General features: G+C 41.4%; 1 protein-coding gene across 2 annotated transcripts; it reads right to left on the bottom strand.

Annotated features, from left to right (window-relative positions):
• Positions 1-1,928: 1,928 nt before the first annotated feature.
• Positions 1,929-21,937, bottom strand: edaradd (EDAR-associated death domain). Of its 2 annotated transcripts, none has more exons than XM_040033878.1 (6): positions 21,612-21,937; positions 9,200-9,258; positions 8,783-8,825; positions 7,514-7,590; positions 4,834-4,882; positions 1,929-3,809 (listed from the first exon to the last, which is right to left on the bottom strand). In XM_040033878.1, exons 1-6 carry the CDS (start codon positions 21,667-21,669, stop codon positions 3,415-3,417), a joined length of 681 nt encoding a protein of 226 aa, XP_039889812.1. In that variant the 5' UTR covers positions 21,670-21,937; the 3' UTR covers positions 1,929-3,414. The 2 variants fall into 2 exon arrangements, with proteins under 2 accessions (XP_039889812.1, XP_039889813.1); XM_040033879.1 differs by having other exon boundaries at positions 7,514-7,587; positions 21,612-21,857.
• Between the last annotated feature and the right edge of the window lie 219 nt (positions 21,938-22,156).

Below are 22,156 nucleotides of genomic sequence, written 5' to 3'. Positions count from 1 at the left end.
ATGCGGGGTACCGTGCAACTGGTCCGTCGGGTTATTGTCTCCCCAGGAACATTTCCGTTGTCTTTTTTCCTATTTCCGTTGTGCTTTGTGTGCTTTTGCAGCGCTTTTCTTTTTGCAGCGTTTTTCTTTTTGCAGTGCAGCGTTTTTCTTGAAGTTGCAGTGCAGCGTCTTTCTTTTTGTAGCATTTTTCTTTTTGAAGTGCAGTGTTTTTCTTGAAGTTGCAGTGCAGCGTCTTTCTTTTTGTAGCATTTTTCTTTTTGAAGTGCAGTGTTTTTCTTGAAGTTGCAGTGCAGCGTCTTTCTTTTTGTAGCATTTTTCTTTTTGAAGTGCAGTGTTTTTCTTGAAGTTGCAGTGCAGCATCTTTCTTTTTGCAGCGTTTTCCTTTTTGCAGCATTTTTCTTTTTGCAAGTGTTTTCTGAAGTTGCAGTCCGTTTGGCCTCTCAGGGCCACCGTACGTATGACCCTGAAGGTAAGCAAGTCATGGACTAAAGTAAAACAGTATGTTGGATGTGCCACGCAATGCTTAATTACATGGGTGGGAACTAGTGTGTTAGCGCAGTTAGCTCGTTAACGTGTTGGCCGTCTAGCCCCATGCACGGGGCGATCGGCGGTAGCTCGTTAACGGAGATTTGCCGTGTTGTGGCGTTAAGGTCATTTCAACGAGATTAACCTGAAAGCACTAGTGGGAACACAACGAATATGACTGCACATTTACGCCGACATCATCCTAGTGCAAAGACAAAAACAACAAGCATGCTACTAACTTTAGCCGAGTCATTTAGACAGCTGTTAGCACATGATTCTCCTTATGCTGCTGAGAATATAGCCCAGAAGAAGCGGATAGTATAGCTTTTATTTTGGAAAGAGACATTTCTCTGTAATAAACTCTCTTTTCCAAAGATGAGTAATTCCTCAATCAGATACAGGGCTCGCAAAATCGCTAGCCCGACGTCCCGGGGCTAGCGATTTTTTTCAGACGGGCTACCAAAATCTATCTCTTCCCTGCCCGTCGGGCTATTGTAGGAATATATGTCAATGCTTTTGCATTCTTTCAGAAATGTAGCTGGGTAATTATGTCATTGGCATCGGTGAGCCACTGTCAATATGTGACATATTGAAGTCGCGTTTGAATTTGCGCTTGTTTTTTTGCTTTCACTTTGCAATCGTGCGAACTGTGTATAGAGAGCGACAGCACTGATCTGTGAGTGATGATAATTTGTGCACCAATTCCTCTGACATCGTCTTATTAATCGTTAGCTTACTATGCAAACATGACAAGTGAAATCTCCCGCAGCTTAAACATGTGAGAGGTTGATCGCGCAGAGAATCGCTGAGCTTATGTGAGTCCGTGTGTAAAAGCAGCAGGATATATATTTTAGTTCTGCTGAGCCAAATAAGACAGGTCGGGGTGAAGAAGTGACAGCCAAAGAAAAGCTTACCACAAAACGGAGAAGTTATGACAAATCAGACTATAAGGCAAAAAGAAAGTGCAGCTTTATGGTTTCATGGACAAAATAATTTCTGTGGCTGCAATATGACGAGCTAAATAACCAGGGCTGCACATAAGTGGTCCGCAGGTGCGCATTCGCTGTCAAAATAAAAAACGCGCACAAGGGTTAGGGTTAAATTTAAAAACTGTACTTTTGAGTTAAAATATATATTTATAATTTTAATAAATGACAAATTAAAAAGGCATGAACATTTTTTTTGTATCGAAAAAATATCGAACCGTGACACCAAAGTATCGAACCGAACCGAACCGTGAATTTTGTGTATCGTTGCACCCCTAGTAAATACAATGATTACTAAAATATGTGATACTCATTAATGACTTGAGGCTCTTGTATCAGTTTATGGAACACACCTTTGAGATTGTTCTGATATTGCAATTCAATATTTTAAAACGACAAAAACATTGACAAGTTTTTTTTTTTTTTACATGTTTATTTCATACTGATAAAACAAAAGCTCTTAAAAATACTTTGCATGCTTTTTAGTTTACAGGTTATTTTCTTTGGGTAATTTTACAAAAGGTGTTTGACTCCAATAAACTAATGTTTATAACATGGCTCTACTTTCAGCTTTATTTATGCTAATGTTTAGTATTCAAAAAGTTATGAAGGGGATCCTGTTAACATGGGCTCATGTTTCCCCCCAAAAAGTAACCCACACCAATAGAAAATCCTATTGGGGGGGGGTATTCTTTGCACCTAGAGCCATGCTAGTGTTTCTGAAATAATCAGGATTTCCCTTTTTCATATTTAGCTGAACAGAAAAACGGAGACAGTGAAGGTTGACAGGAATGAGTACTTTTGTAATGGGGGGGAAAACATTTCCCTTAAGAACTCAGGAAACCATCAGATGTATGGATACACTGTCTCAGAACTAAGTGTGAAATTAATCTCTGTTACCACAGCGGTCCCCAAGCCCCGGTCCACGGCCCGGTACCGGTCTGACTCATGTGGTACTGGGCCGTGAGAGTTGAGGCTCGGGTGTGAAATTTGTGTTTTTCAGGGTTGTTATCGTGAACTCTGTTTCCCTGGGTCTTTCCCGTGTTGTAGTTCTGCGTCTTCTTTTGAAAGAAATATTTACGCGTGTCCATAGCAACCAGAGGGGATTAAGGAGGATGTTACTGTCAATGTTGTCGGTGTATTTCAGGAGGACGCTGCTAATAAAGTTACACAGTTACACAGTGAATTTGCGTTTATTATTATATTTACAAAACACCAGCGTTTGTCTCGGTCGGATCATTGAATTTTGTTGTATTTATCCGCCACACCTCAAAGTCGTAAAAACATTGTCTGACATTAAACCGTCCGTGGAGCAAAAAAAGGTTGGGGACCGCTGTGTTAATGAACAAGTCAGTGGAATCACTATGTATAAACTGTCCCATTACGGTGAGGCTATTTCAGTGTCCAACTCCAGTGTTTTGTCCTTTAACTTCTGTTCTTGTTGAGTTGCACTGCACAGTGACATGTTTCTGCCTCTGCCCAGGTATTATGAAAATCTCTAAACAGCCTTTGAAAAACAGAAAGTAAGAAAATGAAATTTTGAAGCATTGACATCAACATCGTTGCTTGAATTTGAGTAATCCAACTCCATCTGATTTAGTTAATGTCAATCTTTAACACTGCTCCGAAGACTCAGAATCTGCGGCAGGTGTGCCAACGTCAGGTAACAAGTAAGAAATATACTGGTGATCTGCATGCACCGATCAGATCTGTGACTTTGCATTGTATTCACTATATCCAGAACAGCGTGAGGTCAGTACTGTGCAATATTCTCTACAGACAGGTTCGACAGCATTGTTTTATCCATTTCACAAGCTCATTTACTAAAGATACAAAAAACTGGTAGCATGTATCAAAGCTTATGAAAATTAGGAAATCAAGTACAACCCTGAAAGATTAAGAGTCAAATTGATTGTGTGTGTTGCCAGCGCGACGGCCAATCCTTCTCTATCCAACTCTGCAGCAGTCGCAGCACATCAATGCGCTGATAGATGCGGCAAAGTTCAGTGAGCTCAGTGACCGTCTTCTGGTTGTAGCGTAACAGGAACTCCTGGGTGGGGCTGTGGGACAAGGAACCCTGGGTCCGATGCTCCAGCAGGGTCAGTTCGTCATAGCTCATCCCCCAACGACTCGCAAAGTTTTTCCAGTTTTTGATGGTGCAGTGGTTTGGATCCAATTTGAGCCGCAGCAAGTCCAGCAGATCTTTGTCGTTCATGAGGTCGCTGATTTTGGGAGGGGGTGCCGGGCAGAAGCACTTCTCGCAGGGGTTCGTTAAAAACTGTAGTTCTTTGGGATAGTCTGAACTCAGAGATGGACAAGGAAGATTGAGTTAGTTCAAGCACATTACCAAATAACATTTGCTATCTGCTAACAACAATTTGCTAACAACTATTTAGCTTGTCAGTATTTTCTGTTACGATGAAAAACAAACGCACATTTAACATGGAAAAGGTTTCAACACATCCAAGAAATCCCTTTAAGGCAAAAAGCTTATCAAACTGCTTTAGTCTGGGTGGCTGCAGCTCAGGAGGTAGAGCAGGTCACCTTCTCATTGGAAGGTTGGTCTGCTCCAGTCTGCACGCCAGATATCCAAGATACTAACCCCACTGTTAGAAAGCTTTTAAGCATGGAACAAAGTGCTTGTATGAATGGGTGAATGAAGCATGTTATGTAGAGTAAAAAAAAAAAAACAAACCCGCTATGTTCAACAATTTAATCAACAGCTCTGCTCAAAGCACGAGAAGCCTTTGTTGTTTACAGCCAATCAGAATAAAAGTGTCACAAAAGGAGAGCGAAGCGTGTTGCAAAGGGGCTCTGGACTATCCCAGTTTTCATTGGTGAAAGGCAGGAGTGCAACCTGCCTAGAGAGACAACCATTCACACTTAATGTCTTTGGACTGTGGGAGGAAGCTGGAATAACCAGAGAGCGCCCACTGGTGTACGCGAGTCCACAATGAAAGGACTCAAATCCAGAACCTTCCTGCTGTGAGTGAACGGGGCTAAACACTGCACCGCTGTGTCATCCCAAGCTTTCTGAACTCAATGATGCAAAGCTCAAGCAGAGTGAAAGAAATGAGCATGAAGCTGAAAGCAGCAGAACAGGTCCTCTTTAATAATTTAGTCACGTATTCTTCTAGTTGTGTTGAGTACAACACAGTGCCCATTGTGGTGTGTTCAAACTCCTCTCCCAAAGTGTAACCATCATATGATTATTACTGTCAAATTTAAATCAAAGAGTAAAACTGCTGTTAGTCTGATAAGCGGTATTTCAGTTCCTTCTGATATTTTCATTTAAAGGGTTCAGCACGAGTAACTGACCTACCTGGTGAAGAAGAAGTGGGGCAAGTGCATTCTTCCACATCTTCCACTGGCTGCACACAGAGAAGCAAAGAATGAATGGTAGGCACATGCTACTGTGGACTGGTCATTTCCCCCCCGGACTACAAACACTGCTGAGGGTATGTGAAAATGAGCGCTGCAGAGAACAACTTTACATTCACTACTCTGCTAAATCCAAATATGTCTGTGCATGATGGGATTTGCTGGGTGTCTCAGCAGGGCAGCCCGTACACCCAGTACTTCCATTCTGTGTCATTTTGCAGGTGCTGGTGTGTAATATTTGTAAAGGAATATACACCTTTTTAGCAAATACTACCATTAACTCAAGGTGGAGACATTGTTTTTGAGTGTTGTTTGGAGTGGTCGGTCGCAACCAAATATCATCAATGACCTTTTCATGAGTCGTGGAAAACATACGCAGCCAAGTAGTGAGGATATATTTTACGGAGGACAGTTATTAAAGCAACCCTTTATACTTACAAATTATAAAGCTTATTCAAGCTGCTGTACTTTGCTGCAGAGCCGCTGCAGTAAAAGACAAAACATTTGCTACACACGGGCATGAGGCAGAGTTTTTACATTTCTCCTGCTGATGCCTCACATCCACTTTTGTGTTGGCCTTAGTGCTACTGCATCCTGAACAATGCAGGAAGTCTATACATGTGCTGTCAAAGCCATGAAAATGAGAAAGCAGTATATGCCCATACTTGCAAACTCTAATTACTGCATTAGTGGAGTGAGTAAGAAAGACAGAATTACAGCTTAATAGATTTCATTTGATCTTTTTGGTGTTAAAAATACTGCAGTGCATGTACCAAACACAAGTTCTGATGGCCGTGATGTGCAGTTTGGTAAAGTGCCCCGTGTGGAGTGATGTTGTAGATTGCAGCACTATAGCTAGCAACTCTAATTCTATGTACATATTTAGCAGGTATATTCCTCAACTGGATTGTGGATACTAGCATGCTGTGGATGAAGACAATATGGACCATTAATCCTCACTGTAATCCATGTCCCGGTGTCATAAGAGAAAGGATTATGACCATTCCTGGGACTGAGGCAACCATGGAAACAATTTAAATAGTTAAACATGTGAAACGTTTACATTCCCTACAATCGTCATGGCTGTAACGCTTCACAACGCTTGTACACTGAGAAAAAGCTAATCAGCCGTTTGTTTTGATGCTGTGGTAAATTTACTGCCTTCAGTAGTCGCTGCAGTTCGGTTAGAGCAGGTTCAGGTTTCACTCGGCTGCAAATGTAGATCAGAGGTTTAGATGTGATGCTTTTTCCTGGCTGGTGCTAATAAAACATGTCTCAACAGAAGCCATGTTGCACAGTACATCAAGGTCGAGCAGAGAGTTGAGACGCTGTGCTGGAGGGGTGTGAATATTTCACCAGTGGAGAGACTGGAATAGACTGGAATGGGTCAAATCTTCTGTCCCCTTTAAGCTCGCTACCGACAGCAGCAGCACTGTTTCAGAGAGCGCCCTGAAATGGAGTCATGTGAGCGCTCTTCCTACTGTGCTCGGTCTCTGTTATTAGCAAAGTTCACAGCTGCACCTTCAGTGAGACCAAACCACATCCTGTATAATCACAGCTTAAAATAAAAGGTTCTCACAGACTATGCTCTGTGTCTTTAGATCTGGTGAATAATGTTTGGTTGTTGGCGGTCGTATTTTCAGAGGATCCCCACCCATTGGTGCTAACCAGTGCATTGCCACACTGCCACTGTGTTCTCGTCAAGCACAACAGGGAACAAAGGGAGAGATCCAGGTTTGTAGGCTGGAAGGACACCACAGCTGACGGTGTGTCCTCCCTGTTATAATCTGTTTTTGTGCTGATATGTGGCCATAGGAAACGTTTTGTTATTAACTGCACGGGCCACACAGTTGTGCCAAAGCAGGATAACCAATCACTTTCTGTAAGAAGCAAAGCATCAGTTTTTAATAAAGAGTGTCTAACAGTGCACGTCATGCTTTACTCTGTTCCTATGGACTTGTTACCTGTGAAAGGCATGTAGGGAATAAAACAGCTGTGGTTTTCATAGTTAGTGAGCGCTGCACTAGAAACACGAGCAATTCAATTACTGCTCACAAAATATCACAATGTAGACGAGGCAAACTCATTTTATATTACAGGCCACATACAGCTTGATTTGATCTAGTGTGGGCCAGACCAGTGAAACAACGGCTCACACACATCTGTATATGAGACAAAGAAGCACCGTTTCAACAGTACATCTGTTTTTCAACATGATAAAGAAATGCTGCTGTGGTAAATAAAATAAATCTTAAACTGTAAGAAATAATCTAGAATTTAAAGACATTCGTGCACTGCGAGTGGCTGTTGGGAGGTTTTTATTATATACAGTTTAAACATCCAGTGGGCCAGTTCTGGCCCCCGAGCCTTATGTTTGACACCCCTGATGTAGTATAGTATCCTAATGTAAACGGCCCATGGTTCACCCTGTTGTTATCAGGTGAAACAGACACGTTGAATCATTTTGTGTTCAGTGTTGTCGTGCCACGTGAAACGTACATGTGTTAAATGCATGTGGACCATAATGAATTGCTACCATTGTTGTCGCTAGCCTCCGTACCACATCTGTTGAACCCTGGCACTAAAAGTGTGTCACGTGCATCAGAGCTAGTAATGCTGACCTGTCTTATTCTGTCTTCTGAGGAGGGACTCAGGTATCTCGAGGGCATCGAGCTGAGGTGCAGCGTCACAGCGTCTGCTGGAAACATCACTACATGAGTGCGTTACAGTCAGAATGAATACATATACATGTGTACAATACAAATGCAGCTTTCAGTGAACAACACGATCAAACATCTTTCGCAGTAACAGAAGAAAAGGTGCAAAAGCTCCGACTGTGGCCAGGTGTAAACCACCAGCCAGAAAGGAAGGCCACCACGTCGTCATGTACTCAGCATCACAGACACAGCTGCATCCAAAACGCCATCAGTACATCATCTCAGATCAGAGGTACTTTGAGTTGGTTGCTGTAAGAATGTGAAAATTTCAGCTCTAGCAGACTTTTGCTGCAGCTGCCTTCAGCTTTTGCTTGTTTGTCTTCTGACTCGAGTGGCGAGTGTAGCCAAACAGCAGCTTCTGCTGGGTGGACATCAGTCGACTGACTTTGACACTGAACAATATCCCGTTTCTTAAGCTGCTTTTGCAGTTAGGTCGTATGGTACTGGAACACATCAGAGCTCATCCTGCAACTCCTACCAGTACTCGCATCACCACTAAACACGGGTTCCTACTGGTCTGGTTCCACTGGCACCACCACGTCGACTGATACTGTGGTGCTTCCCATCATTCTGATACCGGCCTTTTGACTGTAAGTTTATCTTCGTAGCTTGTATAAACTGAGACGTCCTACCAGACTGATGTCAGAATTGTTGGACAAAAATATTCTAACATAGTGGATCAATGGAGCTCCCTCGTTTGAAAAGATCTTGCTTCTGTCTGCAGGTGACAAGGTCCCTTGTTTCTGCATTTAACCCAAACTTTGACTTCGTTAACAAGCAGACGGTGATGTAATGCTTAAAGCAGGCGGACACACCAAGGTCGTTCAGACTTTACTGAAAGTGTTTCTTACAAACCCAACAGCATTAATTGATGTATTAGATGGCCAAAGCCATGCATTTGTACTGCCTGACTAACACCCAAGTTTCTCCTTTATCACGTATTTTATTATGTAAAACATTAGATCCAAGTTCTCGAAAAAACCAAAACATCTCAAATAAAATCTTTACTTCACATTTTTCTGAAAAATTAAAATGCAATTTAAGATAAATTGGTTAAATTTTCCATTTCTTAAAACTGACTTTTACATAAAATCCAATCCAGTTTGTAACTATTTTGATGACAGAATAAATATCCATAAATCCTTTATACAGCAGGCCAAAGCCCTCACTCACCATGGGGATCTGTTACTTGCACGGGATAATTGGCCTCCAAGGACTGTGGGACAGACAAACACAGACATGACGATATGAAAAGCAAACAGAACTGAAGACAGAAACCTGAGCAAGAAAAAGGTTGTCTACTTTGGAAGCTTCCTACTCTCTTTCTTCATGAGATAAAGACTGTAACTGAGGAAGAAAATTACTCTGGTGTGCAAAGACAGCCTGCTGCAACTTGTTCTTTGATGAGCCCTCGGGCGCTAGCAATCACAGCACACTGTGTTCAGTTATGGTACGTTTCTTAGCAGATTACTGTAAGACTCTAAGGAAGAACAATGAGAAATCAGCACAAAACAAACTACACAGGAGACAAGTCAAGACAATGAGAGTGTTAAACACACGGCTGGAGAAGAGAATAATGAGGTTGCTCACAAATTCTGCCACAAAGCTGGTGGTGTCTGTGTCCTCCACAGGCTCAGAGCTGCTTCTGTCTGTTTCCGAAAAAAGGAAGAGGCTTTAACAGAGTGAATGCTGATGTGGTCACCATTACTCATTTGATCTACTTCCTACTCCACAGAGACGGCCACAGTCAAGAGAAATGATTAGAAACAGTGACGTAGACAGCTGTGCCGCGCCGGGCTGTACTGGGTAAAAGGTCATTAGAAAGAGTAAGAACAGGCTGTAACTACATTATAAGTAAAAAAGTGCAAAGTCTGAGTTTACATGTAGGTTTCCTAAACATAAGACAAAAGGTAAAGTCACCTGATAACAGTGCAAAACTCCTCTGAAACAATCTGGATATTGTTGGAGGACGACTCTGACCTCCAACAGCTCAGAGAGCAGCACAAAGACGGCTTTTCAGCACCGCACTGCACTCAGGCCAAATACAGTCCTGCGCTGGTCTTTCTTGGGTTACAGCAGATAACTTACATGTGTACAAAAAACTAAACATGCAGCGCTACATAGTGTTTCAGTTTAAAGCCATAAGACATCCATGGAGCTCTCAGGACAACAAGAGTCAAGTAATGAAATATGTACGTTACACATTTCCACTCAAACGCCGGCGGATCAGGATGGAGACTTGTTTAAATATCAGGAGTCATCCTGGCAGTTTTCGCTCAGATTTAAACTGTTTTTTAAAGAACCGTATTTAGTAATAACGATAATCATCATCATCATCATATTTTAGAACAACTTTAAACAAACATTTTTCCAGCAAATGCTCTGATGGTGGGTTTTTCTCAATGTCAGGTCATGGTCAAAAACATTTCCAAAATAAAAGCTGGGTTGACCAAAACAAATAAAACATTCTGTTTAGACAACAATGTCGAGGGGAAAAAGATGCACAGCCAAAATGACTCAACCTCACGACTTCCCACTCTGTCCTTTTCTCTTCCTACTCAGCTCCCTGATTAGACACTAACAGATCGTGGCTGACATCAGGGCACACAGTTACAATGCTCTGACTAAATAAATGAAAAATGACTGTAACTATTTACTGACCAAATAAGTTGTCCAGTAAAACAAAGTCCAACAAATATTTATTGAATTCTTTTATTGTGATAAGATGCAGGCGTGTAAATGAAAGTTTCCCACAGTAATGAAGCTCTTTGATGAAGGTTTATAAAAACAAAGCATTCACATGAATGTGTTACAGTTCTACAAAGAGACCAACATAACCCAGAACAACCTGAATCCTTCGCTTAAATGTAGAATTCACAGTATTGGACATTTAGTTAATAAGATACATCCTGATGTTAAAGCACATATTTCTACACGTGCCTGTTCCACAGCCACGACCTGTGTGTGTGTTATCATGCACATTACATGTGCCGTATTGCCCAGCCTTGTGTTATGACATTAGCTGGAAATAATAATAATCATTTTAAAAACCCTAAAAATGGCGGTTTCCCCGACTGATCCGCTTCCTCTGCTGTAATGAAACTCTTTTAGGTTGAGCTTCAGTTTTGTATCTTTGCAGGTGTGGGAAACAGAAACGATGGCACAAACCAGAGAAACGCTGCCTTTCCTTTACGCTTGCTAAACAGTCCTCTCTTGAATTTAATTACCTGTCTTCATCAAAAAGAACTTGATGATGACACTGAGCGCTCCACCATCAGTTGGTCAGTCAGTATATCATCTGCAGTGTTTCAAACAATTGACCTAATAGTCATTATTATCTTATTAAAGTTGAGAGCTCAGCTCACCATAAAGCACAGGCTTAACTCCAAGTGGTATTTGTCAGTGTATGACGCTGCACTTCCTGGATGTCACATGATTATATATACTTATTACGTATACACCTCAGGTCTTGCAGTGACTGCGGATTTCTTGTTGGAAAAATCAAACAGGGCAATGTTTGCTTAATGTCAGAACTGTACTGTAAAAAAGTTTGTTGATGTGACTGGACTCCTAGCACCAAAGCTGGATGTGCTAATATGCATTTCCATAGCTAAATGAAAACGATTCAGTCACTTGCCGATGACTCCCTGAACTGAACTATGTATATAGCTGCAGAAAAATACTCCTGATACTACAGCTTTCTCCTGCTAACTTGAGTTCATGTCACATCCATGGCCGTTGCTTCGCTGGTTTTATTATTTTTGAGTCTTTTCATTGTTTTTCCAGATTTCTTTAAGGTTTAGAGACTGCAGCTACTTGTTGGACCGATCGTAGTCTGGGTTCCGTTTCACCCTTTCATGATCACAGATTAGGAAGCGAACTTGAAAAGATAAAGAGTTCTTTTGTTTTGATGTAAAACAATCAATGTTGCCATTTTTGTATTAAATTCAGACGTGACCCACCTGAGGTGTAACTGTTAAAATGCTCAGCACGTGCATACAGCAAGGTACAGTTTTCTATGTTGCAACATTCAGTTCAGAACGAACTCAACAAAGAGTGAAGAAGGTCATTTAGTGTCAATCAGAACTGAACTGCAGTGGTTGTTCGATCAGCGACTGTCTGACCTCCTACATACATGAGTAACAATAAAGAGAACACACAAAGGACACGCAGGCTCTCGCCTTAAACATCACATTCAGTGTTTGCAAATCATTCATCCAACTTCAAATGTTTCCTTAAACTGAACTCATGTTGAGGCTAAGCCTGCGCTTGAACCCACTCAGGTGTTCGTTGGCGAGGGCGACGTGATGTCGCTGGTATGAATGAACTTATCCAATAACTCGAGCCGTACGTTCGACTCTTTATTCCAACACCATTTATCATAACAGCGCAGCGCTCAAACGGTTTGCTTCCTCCTGAACAACAACACCTGGCGTTAATTACACGCGTCTACCGTAAATACCTTCACATAAACACACCATACCGAAAAACTCAAAATGTGACCTCGAGCGCAGAGGCGGAGCCACACATTTGAAACACCCGGGGCTTAGCCATAAAGGGTAGTATGCATGTGGGAATTTTTTTTTTTTTTTTTGGGGGGGGGGGGGGGGGGTAGAAATGACTGAAAGATTAATTGGCTCTGTTCTGAGTTTTGTTCAAAAGAGAATGACTTCATATAGGGAAAAAATATATCACATCTGCAGGACACCTTAAACTAGTTTTTTAATTGAGCAGCGAGGCAGAACAAAGTCGGGGCTGCATCAAGACACGAGGACTAAACCCCAATTCAACCAGACCCAGAACTGATCCAGAATTAAAACAGGACTACAACAGTAACCAAGACAGAACCAGAACCAGAACTAGATGATAGCAGCACTAAAAATCATCATAGACCTGCACTACACTTATTGTTTAATTCTACCAAAGTCCACTATTTAGATTGAGAAAAGTTTATATAATTATTTAACCTTGTTGTGCAAACAAGCTGCAGAACTTAATAAATGTAGAATTTGAAAAATAGCAAACCTAAAAAGAAACACTAGGTACGAGATACATGAGGACCTATGATACGGTGATACGTTTGGTAAACGACCATTTGACTGACATGTGTGTCTCACCTGCTCTTGTTCATCTCTGTTCCTCTCTCCCTCTCTGCTCTGACAATCATCAAATATACAGTTGAAACCAGATATTTACTCTTCAGATAAAAACACTTTTTTTAATTGTAACATCAAATCAGACTAAATGTTTATTTTAAAAAACATATTTGTTAACTTTAAGAGTAAAGAGAGAAACTGTCTGTGTTTCTTAATTGTAAATGGCACCAAATTGTATTCAAACTGAGCCACACTTATGGAGCTCCACAGTTCTGTTCCTGGTGTTTTGTTGACATCTCTTGATGTTCCCATGTCACAGAAACAGGCTCTGTGTTTTGCCTTATATGCATCCACAGCTGTGCCACCAGTTTACTCACATGGACTCTACGAACCAATCAGAAGCTTCTTCAGCTCAGAATGGCATCGTCTGGAGTTTCTTATTAATTAACAATAAACTTAGTGTACATGTACTCCTACATTTGATGAAAGTGATAAAAAAAATAGAAGCTCTGTCTCTCTTTATTCTGACATTTAATTCAAAAGATATTTCAATATTTATTTATCCAAAACCAAACAAGTTTACTCTAAATGATGTTGTACAGTAAAACAATGTTGTGTTTTCCATAAAGTGTAAATATCTGGTTTCAAAAGTGAATATCCTGCTGTGTGTTGAAGTTCCTCTTGTTTTGCATAGAAATATACTGAACAACATACAAAGCATAATATATAAAATACTAATAAATATAAATAAAATAAAATACTAATATATAAAATACTACCAGAGTTTTTTCTTTGAAAGAAGCTCCTTATGTCCATGCTTGTATATCAGTGCATTACTGAAACCGATTTATTTAGCCGTGGAGGGAAACAACTGAAAATATGAAATAAACACATGTAAGCTGAGACTCTCTAAAGAAACAGCTTTGTTGTTGTTCGGCTTTTCATTTCGCCATTTGTTGATTCACTTGCAGAGCAAGTAACGTAATATTGGTCAAGTGATCAGTTTGATATCAATCTTTCGTGATGCACCGTCATATTTACATTATTTGTACAGTACGAATGATTTGCTTTGGTACCTGCTCAAACTTCAGCTCTCCTCTGGCTGCGTTTCTCCAACAGCGCACTCGCAGGCAGCAGCTGCCCTGCCCCGCTTAGTGTCTGAGCTCGGATCATACCAATATTAGGGGGGATTTACGCACAGTCATAAATTCCCGAAGCGTGCACTATGTGCTTCAAATATTGTGTGTACTTTTTGTTTTATACGCTCCGCCACTGCTCGAGCGACATACATGAGGTACCAACCCAAAAATGGCTCCTACAGCTCACGTTTCACTCTGTTTCATACTCCTAATCGCTTCCTCTGGATGTGCTGCTTCTAGAAAGGCTTTGCTCATTAGCACTATCGTTCAATGCTGCTGGTGCAAAACAACACAAATGGCCTGAAATCAGAAGATGACCTGCAGAGGAGCAAGGAGGGGATCAAAAACAAACCTTTATTTGTCACACAGTTATACAGAGTACAACATGTAGTGAAATTCTTGTGTCCGAGCTGCAGACAGGCTGCAGACATAGCCGCGCCGTTCCAGGGCTTGGTTTTAGCATGGGGGTCTGGCCAGGACCCTTACTGGATACCGGTTGGGAATCGAACTTGTGACTCCTGCTCCGAAGGTGTGTAGTATTACCACTACACTATCCAGCTGATCAAACGACGGGCCAGTGGAGAGGAAGCGAGAAGCTGTTCCTGGCTTCTATAATCAGCAGTGTTGTGGATTGCTGAATGATGCAGTAGCACTCGTCATAAATTTGATGGATCTTCTGTATATGTAGCAGTTACAAGAAAGTGATGCTCAGGCAGCACAGGTTTCAAATGTGATGAGAAAGGGTTCCTGATCAAATGACAGAGCGTGACAAGTTTGGAGAGAACATGTGTTGCTAAGGGAAACACTTCTCATTGGTCCACACAAATCTTTTTGACCCTCCAATCACAATGTCCTTCAGAGAAGTTACTACGTGAGATCGGATTTTTGGAAAGGTCAAACGCAACGTGCCAGATTTACCACACGAGACAAAAATAACGTGGAACAATAATAAAAACCTCCTCGATTATCTTATTTGAGTATTTGTTGGATACCAAAGTTTTACTTCCATAAACAGAAGCACACGGATATGAATATACAGTCATGGCTGCCTGGAAGCACACAGTCTGTAAATGATCAAATCAAAATTTATTTATAGAGCACATATTACAACAACAGTGTTGACCATAGTGCTTCACAGTCAGTAAAAACATGAGACAATTAAAACAAACAATAAAACAGGACAACAAACAATAGGTAACAACACAACAAGCTAGAACAGCCAACTGGTTAGAATCAAAGGCCAAAGTAAAAAGATAAGTTTTAAGACGTGATTTAAAAGACTGGATCGACTCGGTGGTACGAACATGAACAGGGAGGTTATTCCAGGCTACGTCCACATGTACCCGGGTATTTTTGAAAACGCAGATTTTTCTATGCGTTTGCACCTTTCGTCCACACGTAAACGGCGTTTTTGGTCACTGAAAACGAAGATTTTTAAAAACTCCGGTCAGGGTGGATATTTTCTAAAACTCCGTTTTTGCGTTTACGTGTGGACCAGAAAAACAGAGAAAACGCAGCGTCAAAGGTGTGCGCATTTTTTGAAGTCACAATGTGCGCCACGTTATTGTTTCGGTGAAATGAATTTCTACAATACTGTTAATTGTCCTCTCTGCAGTGTTTAAATGCTTACATATACACACAGTTACTGTCCCTCCACACATACGACTCCGTTCTGCTTCTATGCCCCAGCTTTGTTTACTTTTTCCCACCGAGGCTTCTAGACTTCTGATTGGCCAACATTTCTGCACGGTTAGGAATATATCGCCACCTGTTGCTTTGGCATGTTCATAGCAGCGTTTACGTGTGGACGGGATTATTTTTTAAAACGAAAACGGAAAATCTCCGTTTTCAAAAATACCCGTGTACGTGTGGACGTGGCCCCAGAGTCTGGGTGCCACGAATGCAAAGGCCCGGTCTCCTCTCGACTTCATTCGAGACCAGGGTTGTACTAGGAGCCTGTGATTGGACGATCTAAGTGCTCTGTTGGGATTGTATAAGTGGAGTAGTTCAGAGAGACAGCTGGGCGCTAAATTATTCAGAATTTTAAAAGTGAACAAAAGAATTTTAAAATCTATGTGATATTTGACAGGGAGCCAATGTAGTTTGGAGTAAATTAGGTGACTAATGGTTAAAAAAGACAAAACTATCAGTATATAACGTCGCTTTGCACCTCCGAGTCATATAGAGCGTTAAGTATAGAGCAGGACCAGTCACCCAGTTATCAAGTGTAAGTTGAACCCCAGATCAGTGGAGCATTGTTTCTCCCTCTCTGGGAATGCAGAGCATGTATCTGCATGCTCGGGATAAAGTTCAAGAGATGAAATATAAACCACATCATAATACATTGCTAAGGGTCATAATTCCACACAGGTGAACCTAGCTTTTTTCCTTTTGACCACCCATGTGTGTTGTGAAAGGATAAAGCAGTTTCTCAGCAGCCTGTGTAGAAGGCCTGTGCTCTGTCATGTGCCTCTTTCTACACATGAATGGAAGTGAATGGCATGCCAATACCTGACCCAAGCCACAGCGATGTCTAGACTGAAAGCAGCTAAATACACACCTTGTAAAAACTCGGCCTAACATACCTGGCCCTGGGTGGTACGTGTGTCTCCTTCATTATTCAGTGTGCATATTCCTGAACTGTAGAGAATTCAGCTGGTGGCGTAGTGTTTATACCCCTCCTTCAAAGCATATATTAAAAAGGACATAAAACATTTAGAAAAGGGCTGAACTTTCCAGTCTTTTCACTTGCTTTTCTGAAAGTGAGATGTGGTTCTAATAAAGAGTAGGCGTCAGGGCGTAAACAGCAAAGACTGGCGGTGTGTAAAATTTACATACAGTTTACTTTGTGTGTACTTCTTTTTTTTTTTGCTCACTGTTTGCAGCACACAGACTTTCAGGGACCTGTGCTACAGAGTGACATTACTATACCTAGGGTGTCTTTCTGTTATCTGGATTCACTTACCCTAATCTTGACTACTGGGATACTTGGTCACACATAGCTGGTATAACGTGCACAGGTAACCCAGGGTTTCCCCTGTGTGTTCACATGAAAGAGTGTAGGAGGTATCTGACCAATCTAAAAAGGGGATGTTTCGTGGATCATATAAATTACACAGAAAATGATCCCTGTGAGTGTCACCTAGGGCTGGGCGATATGGCCTAAAATTCATATCGCGAAGCACGTGCGGTAACGATATATATCACGATATATTCTTTTCTTCTGTATAACGTATTGTCCACACTTAAAATCCTTTAATTTTCTCAAAAATTGAGAGAGTGCCTTATGCATGAATTCTGGTTCCTGCATTACGGCTGCCGTAGTGAGGAGCTTCATGAAGTAATCTGGGTCCAAAACTCCTTCCTCTTCAGGTCCCAAAGTCAAACGAACACTAAGAGTTAAAAATGGTCTAAATTCTTTCATCTTTAATTAAATCATCAGCGTTGCTGCTTTACCAGGTGTAACAATTAAGTTTAACATCCAGGCATCCATGAAAACAGAAGTTATTAAATTTAACATTTAACACCTAAACATTTCATACCATGTTCTGACTGAGAGATTTTTGAAACTAATTCAAACGTACAGCTCTGCTGTCACTTCCAACATAAATGAAGACAGGAAACTAAACAGCAGTGGCGTTTGCAGGGTTACTGAAGTTGGACTACCTGGTATATAATGATGTGCTACGTGATTGCTAGCGACACAGCTATGTTAGCATAACATTAGCACAGTGAAGCTGGAGGATGAACGCTAACTTTTTTCCACTCGATAAAAGTTAACGTGAGGGATTCTGGTGGTCAGGGACAAATGCACTCACATAGCAGGATGCTGTACACGGGCCAAACTTCAGTCAGGAGAACAACTGAGATCATTCATCCACAATACGAGGTTAGTTATTAATATACTGCAACAACATGGGAACAGAACAGCTGCGAGAGAATTCAACATTAATGAATCAATGTTACGGAAGTGGAGGAAGCGCAGTTTTTGGCTTTCCCCATATTTCAAAAGTGCTTCATCTCTTTGCTGTGACTGTCGCCATAATTTGCAGATGATCATGGTTTTAGCCGCTGCGATGCTTTCGACCAAAACAGGCGCAGCTTGATGACATCATCAACATGCGCTATGGCGATAGAGCGGTATAGTCAAAATCTCTATCGTTGGCCAAATTTATATCGTTTCTATCGCCCACCCCTAGTGTCACCTACATTATCCCATGATTAAAAAAGTGATTAGAATCTTATGAAAAACAAAAATGTATACAAGTAAAAGGCAACACTGCTGCAGAAAACTGTTAATATGTTGACTTGGGTAAAAGAAACGTTTCAAGTTAATTTTATTAGTGAGTGCACCCTCAGGGCCACTGCTTATTTCTAATGCAATGGCTGCACATTAGAGCTACACATCTTTAAACTGGATCCATTAAAAAAGTGTTACAACATTTTTATCTTCAGTTATTCAGCGGATGTCTGTTCTCTTATAGTTGGTTAAATTTATAGGTTTATATAGCTTCTCTCATTTGAAAAAGAAATGAAAAACAGATGCAGTATTGCAGATGACCAGCGCTTTGTCAAACCCCACAAGAGTAAATTTGCTTTTTTTCCTTCCAATGAAGTACTAATTTTAAGAATCATCAAATTTGAAAAGGTTTTGAGTCTTTGCTTTACTGACGTAATATTTTCCTTTCCATGAGACACGTGGACAATTTGCAATCCTGTACTAGCGACGGTAGCTGAATGGGTAGTTATGTCATAAAATAACAAGCTAGCAATTAGCACCATGTTCACTCACTCCAGTTGACTGAATCGATGTGAGTAAATGTAATGTGAATAGAAAATAGGAATACGAGATTAATTATGTAGAATTTCAAAAATACCAGATGACCAGTTTTACCGAAACAAAGGCCAACGGTGGAGGTTTACACAGGAACTCAGAGCGAGAAACGGAGTCGTTTCTTCTTTTAACCAAGAGTGCTAGCAACAAGTTTAAGATCTGATGTTTGATAATTCTAAATACAGAATATGATCACAATCTACAGACGTTATATCCCTGGTACTGCTGACACATCTGCAAACCCACAGGTATCAACAGTGTGAGTGCGTCACTGCGTATTATCAGACATCGTTTGCAGCTGTGGTTTTTCTCTGCATTGGTGTTAAAGGGGAAGAACATAACTTGTGCACTAAAATGACTCACATGTTTAGTGTTTGCACGATCCTTTTCAGGCTGTGTCCATGGATTTTTCCCCTTTGTAAATACAAATTTATAGCGTTTTTAAAAAGCAGTTGAACCTGACTCATGTCCTATTCCAACATCATGACCACTTTTGCGTGAACTGAAGCTCCACATCCTGGCTTAGCTTACAGAGTTAGTCAAGCTCTGCTCTAAATTACAGTTTAGTAATGGTGAAGGGACCTACAGTGTATACCTGGATCATATAGGATTGTAGACAAACAGCCATTAACCCACAGTCCAATTAACCACATGTTCACCATCCCGTGTCAAACACAGGATGTGCGTGAAAGTCGTTTGGCAGGAAAAACAAAGTGGTTTTCACTTAAAGGACATCCCACAGCAGAGCCTGAACGCTGCGTCTGCAGGCATACGCCACAAGCTACTGTTGGTGTCTGAGGTGAGACAGCAGAGAGGCAAATGTCTGTGACGATGGGTGACAACAAAGGAGGATCAAAGTATCCGCAAGAAGAACGGCTTCATCTGGTCTACGGGGTGGTTTGTTCACAGAAGAAAGCCAAAGTAATTTGGAGATAAATATTCATTTTGGTGCCACGTAACAGGATTCGTCGAAAGACCTTTTTCTGCTTCTCTTTACAGACTTCTTTGTGATCGCCCACGAGTCAGTGAAGGAGGACATCTTTTCTGCCAGAGTCAGTGAAACCTTCTCTGAACTTAAACTCTCATATGATGTGAGAATGTAGGCAAAGGGTCATTTTAAGGTCTCCAGCCTAACACTAGCTGCCATAACCAGCTGTTCAGAAAACAATGCGTTACATTGGTTTGCATTTTCCAGTCATTTCTATTCTGATTTCATTTTGCTCATGTTAAACTCGTTTCAGGTCACGGGCCACGTCACTGACACACGGACACTTCCAGGACCAAAACCATTCTGAAACTCTCAGATTCATTTCAAATCATCTAAACTGTTTAGATGATTTATTTAACGTTTTCTATAACTCCAGTGATCAGCTACCTCTCCAGGACACGAACCTGCTGCAGATTCTAATAATGTATACTTTATTCATCCCCGTAGGGAAATTAGTCCTCCGCATTGAACCCATTCACTCAGTGAAGCAGTGGGCAGCCAGCGCCCGGGGAGCAGTGTGTAGGAACGGTACCTTGCTCAGTGGATTCGAACCCCCGAGTCACGGGACGAACCCTACCTACTGAGCTATCCCTGCCCTCTGCTTGGAGATGCGTCTAACAGACGTCAGTCAACAGTAATATTGAAGTGCATCAGACCCCAGGATTAGAGACTCCAGAGACCATATGATTTCCATAACGCTGCTGGGAAGCACTGACGACTAACTGGTTAGCGCAACTGAACACCCTGCAGTCTTAGACTGTATTTGGGATATTCTCAAGGCTCAGTCTTATTTTAATATTTTATGGTAGTGTGCATAACTTGATATTCCAAACAAGCCATTCAAAAGCAAATGATGTGTGACTCATGCCCAGCTTAGTCTCCTCTGTCCAGCGTGATGCAGCTTCCTTCAGACGTACACACACTGCTTTGTTTTTATTGAAGCAGAGCAGGGAATCCGTTCTGGGATGCTTCTGTGTATCTGATGGAACAAATGCTGTCCAGCATGACCTGGACTGGTCTCAATACTGGATGCTGTTCCTCCCTGATGAGTGCTAAATTACAGTAATAACAAACTATAAATAAAATAAAGCAAATAGGTTAGCTGTGGCCTTCAGTCACTACCCAGCTGACAGCGCTGTCCACCACATCATCATATCATTTGAAACAATGGTATTCCATCGTCCCTGTAGAGACCTGGAGAATCAGTGCAGGAAAGCACTGGAGAGTTTTTGGCACATGGCGGTGGCCCAACACCTCACTAAGACACATCAGTCAATATGTAAATAGATAGAACAACAAAACAGCAAAACCAGAATAAATGATTATTAAAAAGTGGGATTAAAACCAGAATGTGTTCTTTTTAAAATGCTGTGAAGCACAGCACGTATCAGTGATCAATAAAGCCATCAGTTACAGCACGCAAGAGGCACAAGCAGTCGTAAGACACTAACACGGAAATACTAACCACAAACGGAGCCTCTTTCTAATCTGTCTTAGCCCACTAGACTTCGTTCTGTGGAACTGTGGTGGCCTACTCTTTTCTGCTCAGCATATCACTGAATGCGTGAAGGTCACACGTCACGCCACGGCTTCACTGGACAGCAAATAAGATGCCAGCGCAGAGGCCAGCGGGTTTTCCGCTTAGTCGAAAAAGGAAATTTTTCTAATTGTGGAAACTTTCTTGGTTGTGTGGTTAACCAACAAACGGATGCTGCTCTTCCTTTCCATCCTAAACGACGCTACATTGAATTGAATTAAGTTCAAAATACTTTAGAAGAAGACGAAATCTGATCAAATACATTATTTTATGTGGCAACATGTGTCGTTTTAACACAAAATAAACAATAGTGACAAATCTTAAGAAACTTCACGACACTTGTTGAGAACAGTTATGAATGAAACAACGGCGCTCTGACACGGACAGTGAAATGGATGTTTTACTCACCAAATGGTTCTTTGTACGCGTTCAAACTGCTCATGTTTGAGGCTGGGATGTCTCCCATGCAGGGAAATGTAAAAGGAGCGGACAGAAACTGTCTCCACGCAGTTAAAACACGCAGTTATCCTCTGCCCCGACCTCAGAGAAAGCTCCAATGCCACCCCAGCGGCGGCGACTCAAACAAATGAAACACCTCTGTGATGAAAAGGTGCGAGGATTAATGCTGCCTTCAAGGCCCACCCGTAATTTCCAGCCGAAGGCGGTTCATCTATGACGACAGAAGACGTCCTTGCTAGAAATATATGATGAAATATTCATGTTTTCTTAATATCTAAAATAAAATCAAAGCCCTCTGAAAAAGGAAAAGAAGCGAACACACAGACGACCAAACTTCTCTCCAGATATGTTCAAAGCGCTTCTTCACGCCGCCTTCCGTCCCTTTATTTTGGGACGCTAGCGGACCAACTCTGTTTGACGCGGTGCTTTTCAGGTAAAAGAAAAAAGCTGAAGGGGTAATCAGTCATTAGGTGTCCCATTCGATCCGGTCGTAT

The sequence above is a fragment of the Simochromis diagramma genome, unplaced genomic scaffold, assembly GCF_900408965.1.
Source record: "Simochromis diagramma unplaced genomic scaffold, fSimDia1.1 OVJJ01000176.1, whole genome shotgun sequence".
Taxonomy (NCBI): domain Eukaryota; kingdom Metazoa; phylum Chordata; class Actinopteri; order Cichliformes; family Cichlidae; genus Simochromis; species Simochromis diagramma.
Note: the sequence above shows the minus strand (reverse complement) of the source record. Positions and strands in the feature narration are given on the sequence as shown.

Coding starts and splice junctions, on each gene's coding strand:
- edaradd (XM_040033878.1), bottom strand. CDS start 21,669: ATGGGAGACATCCCAGCCTCAAACATGAGCAGTTTGAACGCGTACAAA. Junction 8,826..9,199: donor CCAGCTTTGTGGCAGAATTT/GTGAGCAACCTC, acceptor TCTGTCCCACAG/TCCTTGGAGGCCAATTATCC. Junction 3,810..4,833: donor CCCCACTTCTTCTTCACCAG/GTAGGTCAGTTA, acceptor CTCTGAGTTCAG/ACTATCCCAAAGAACTACAG.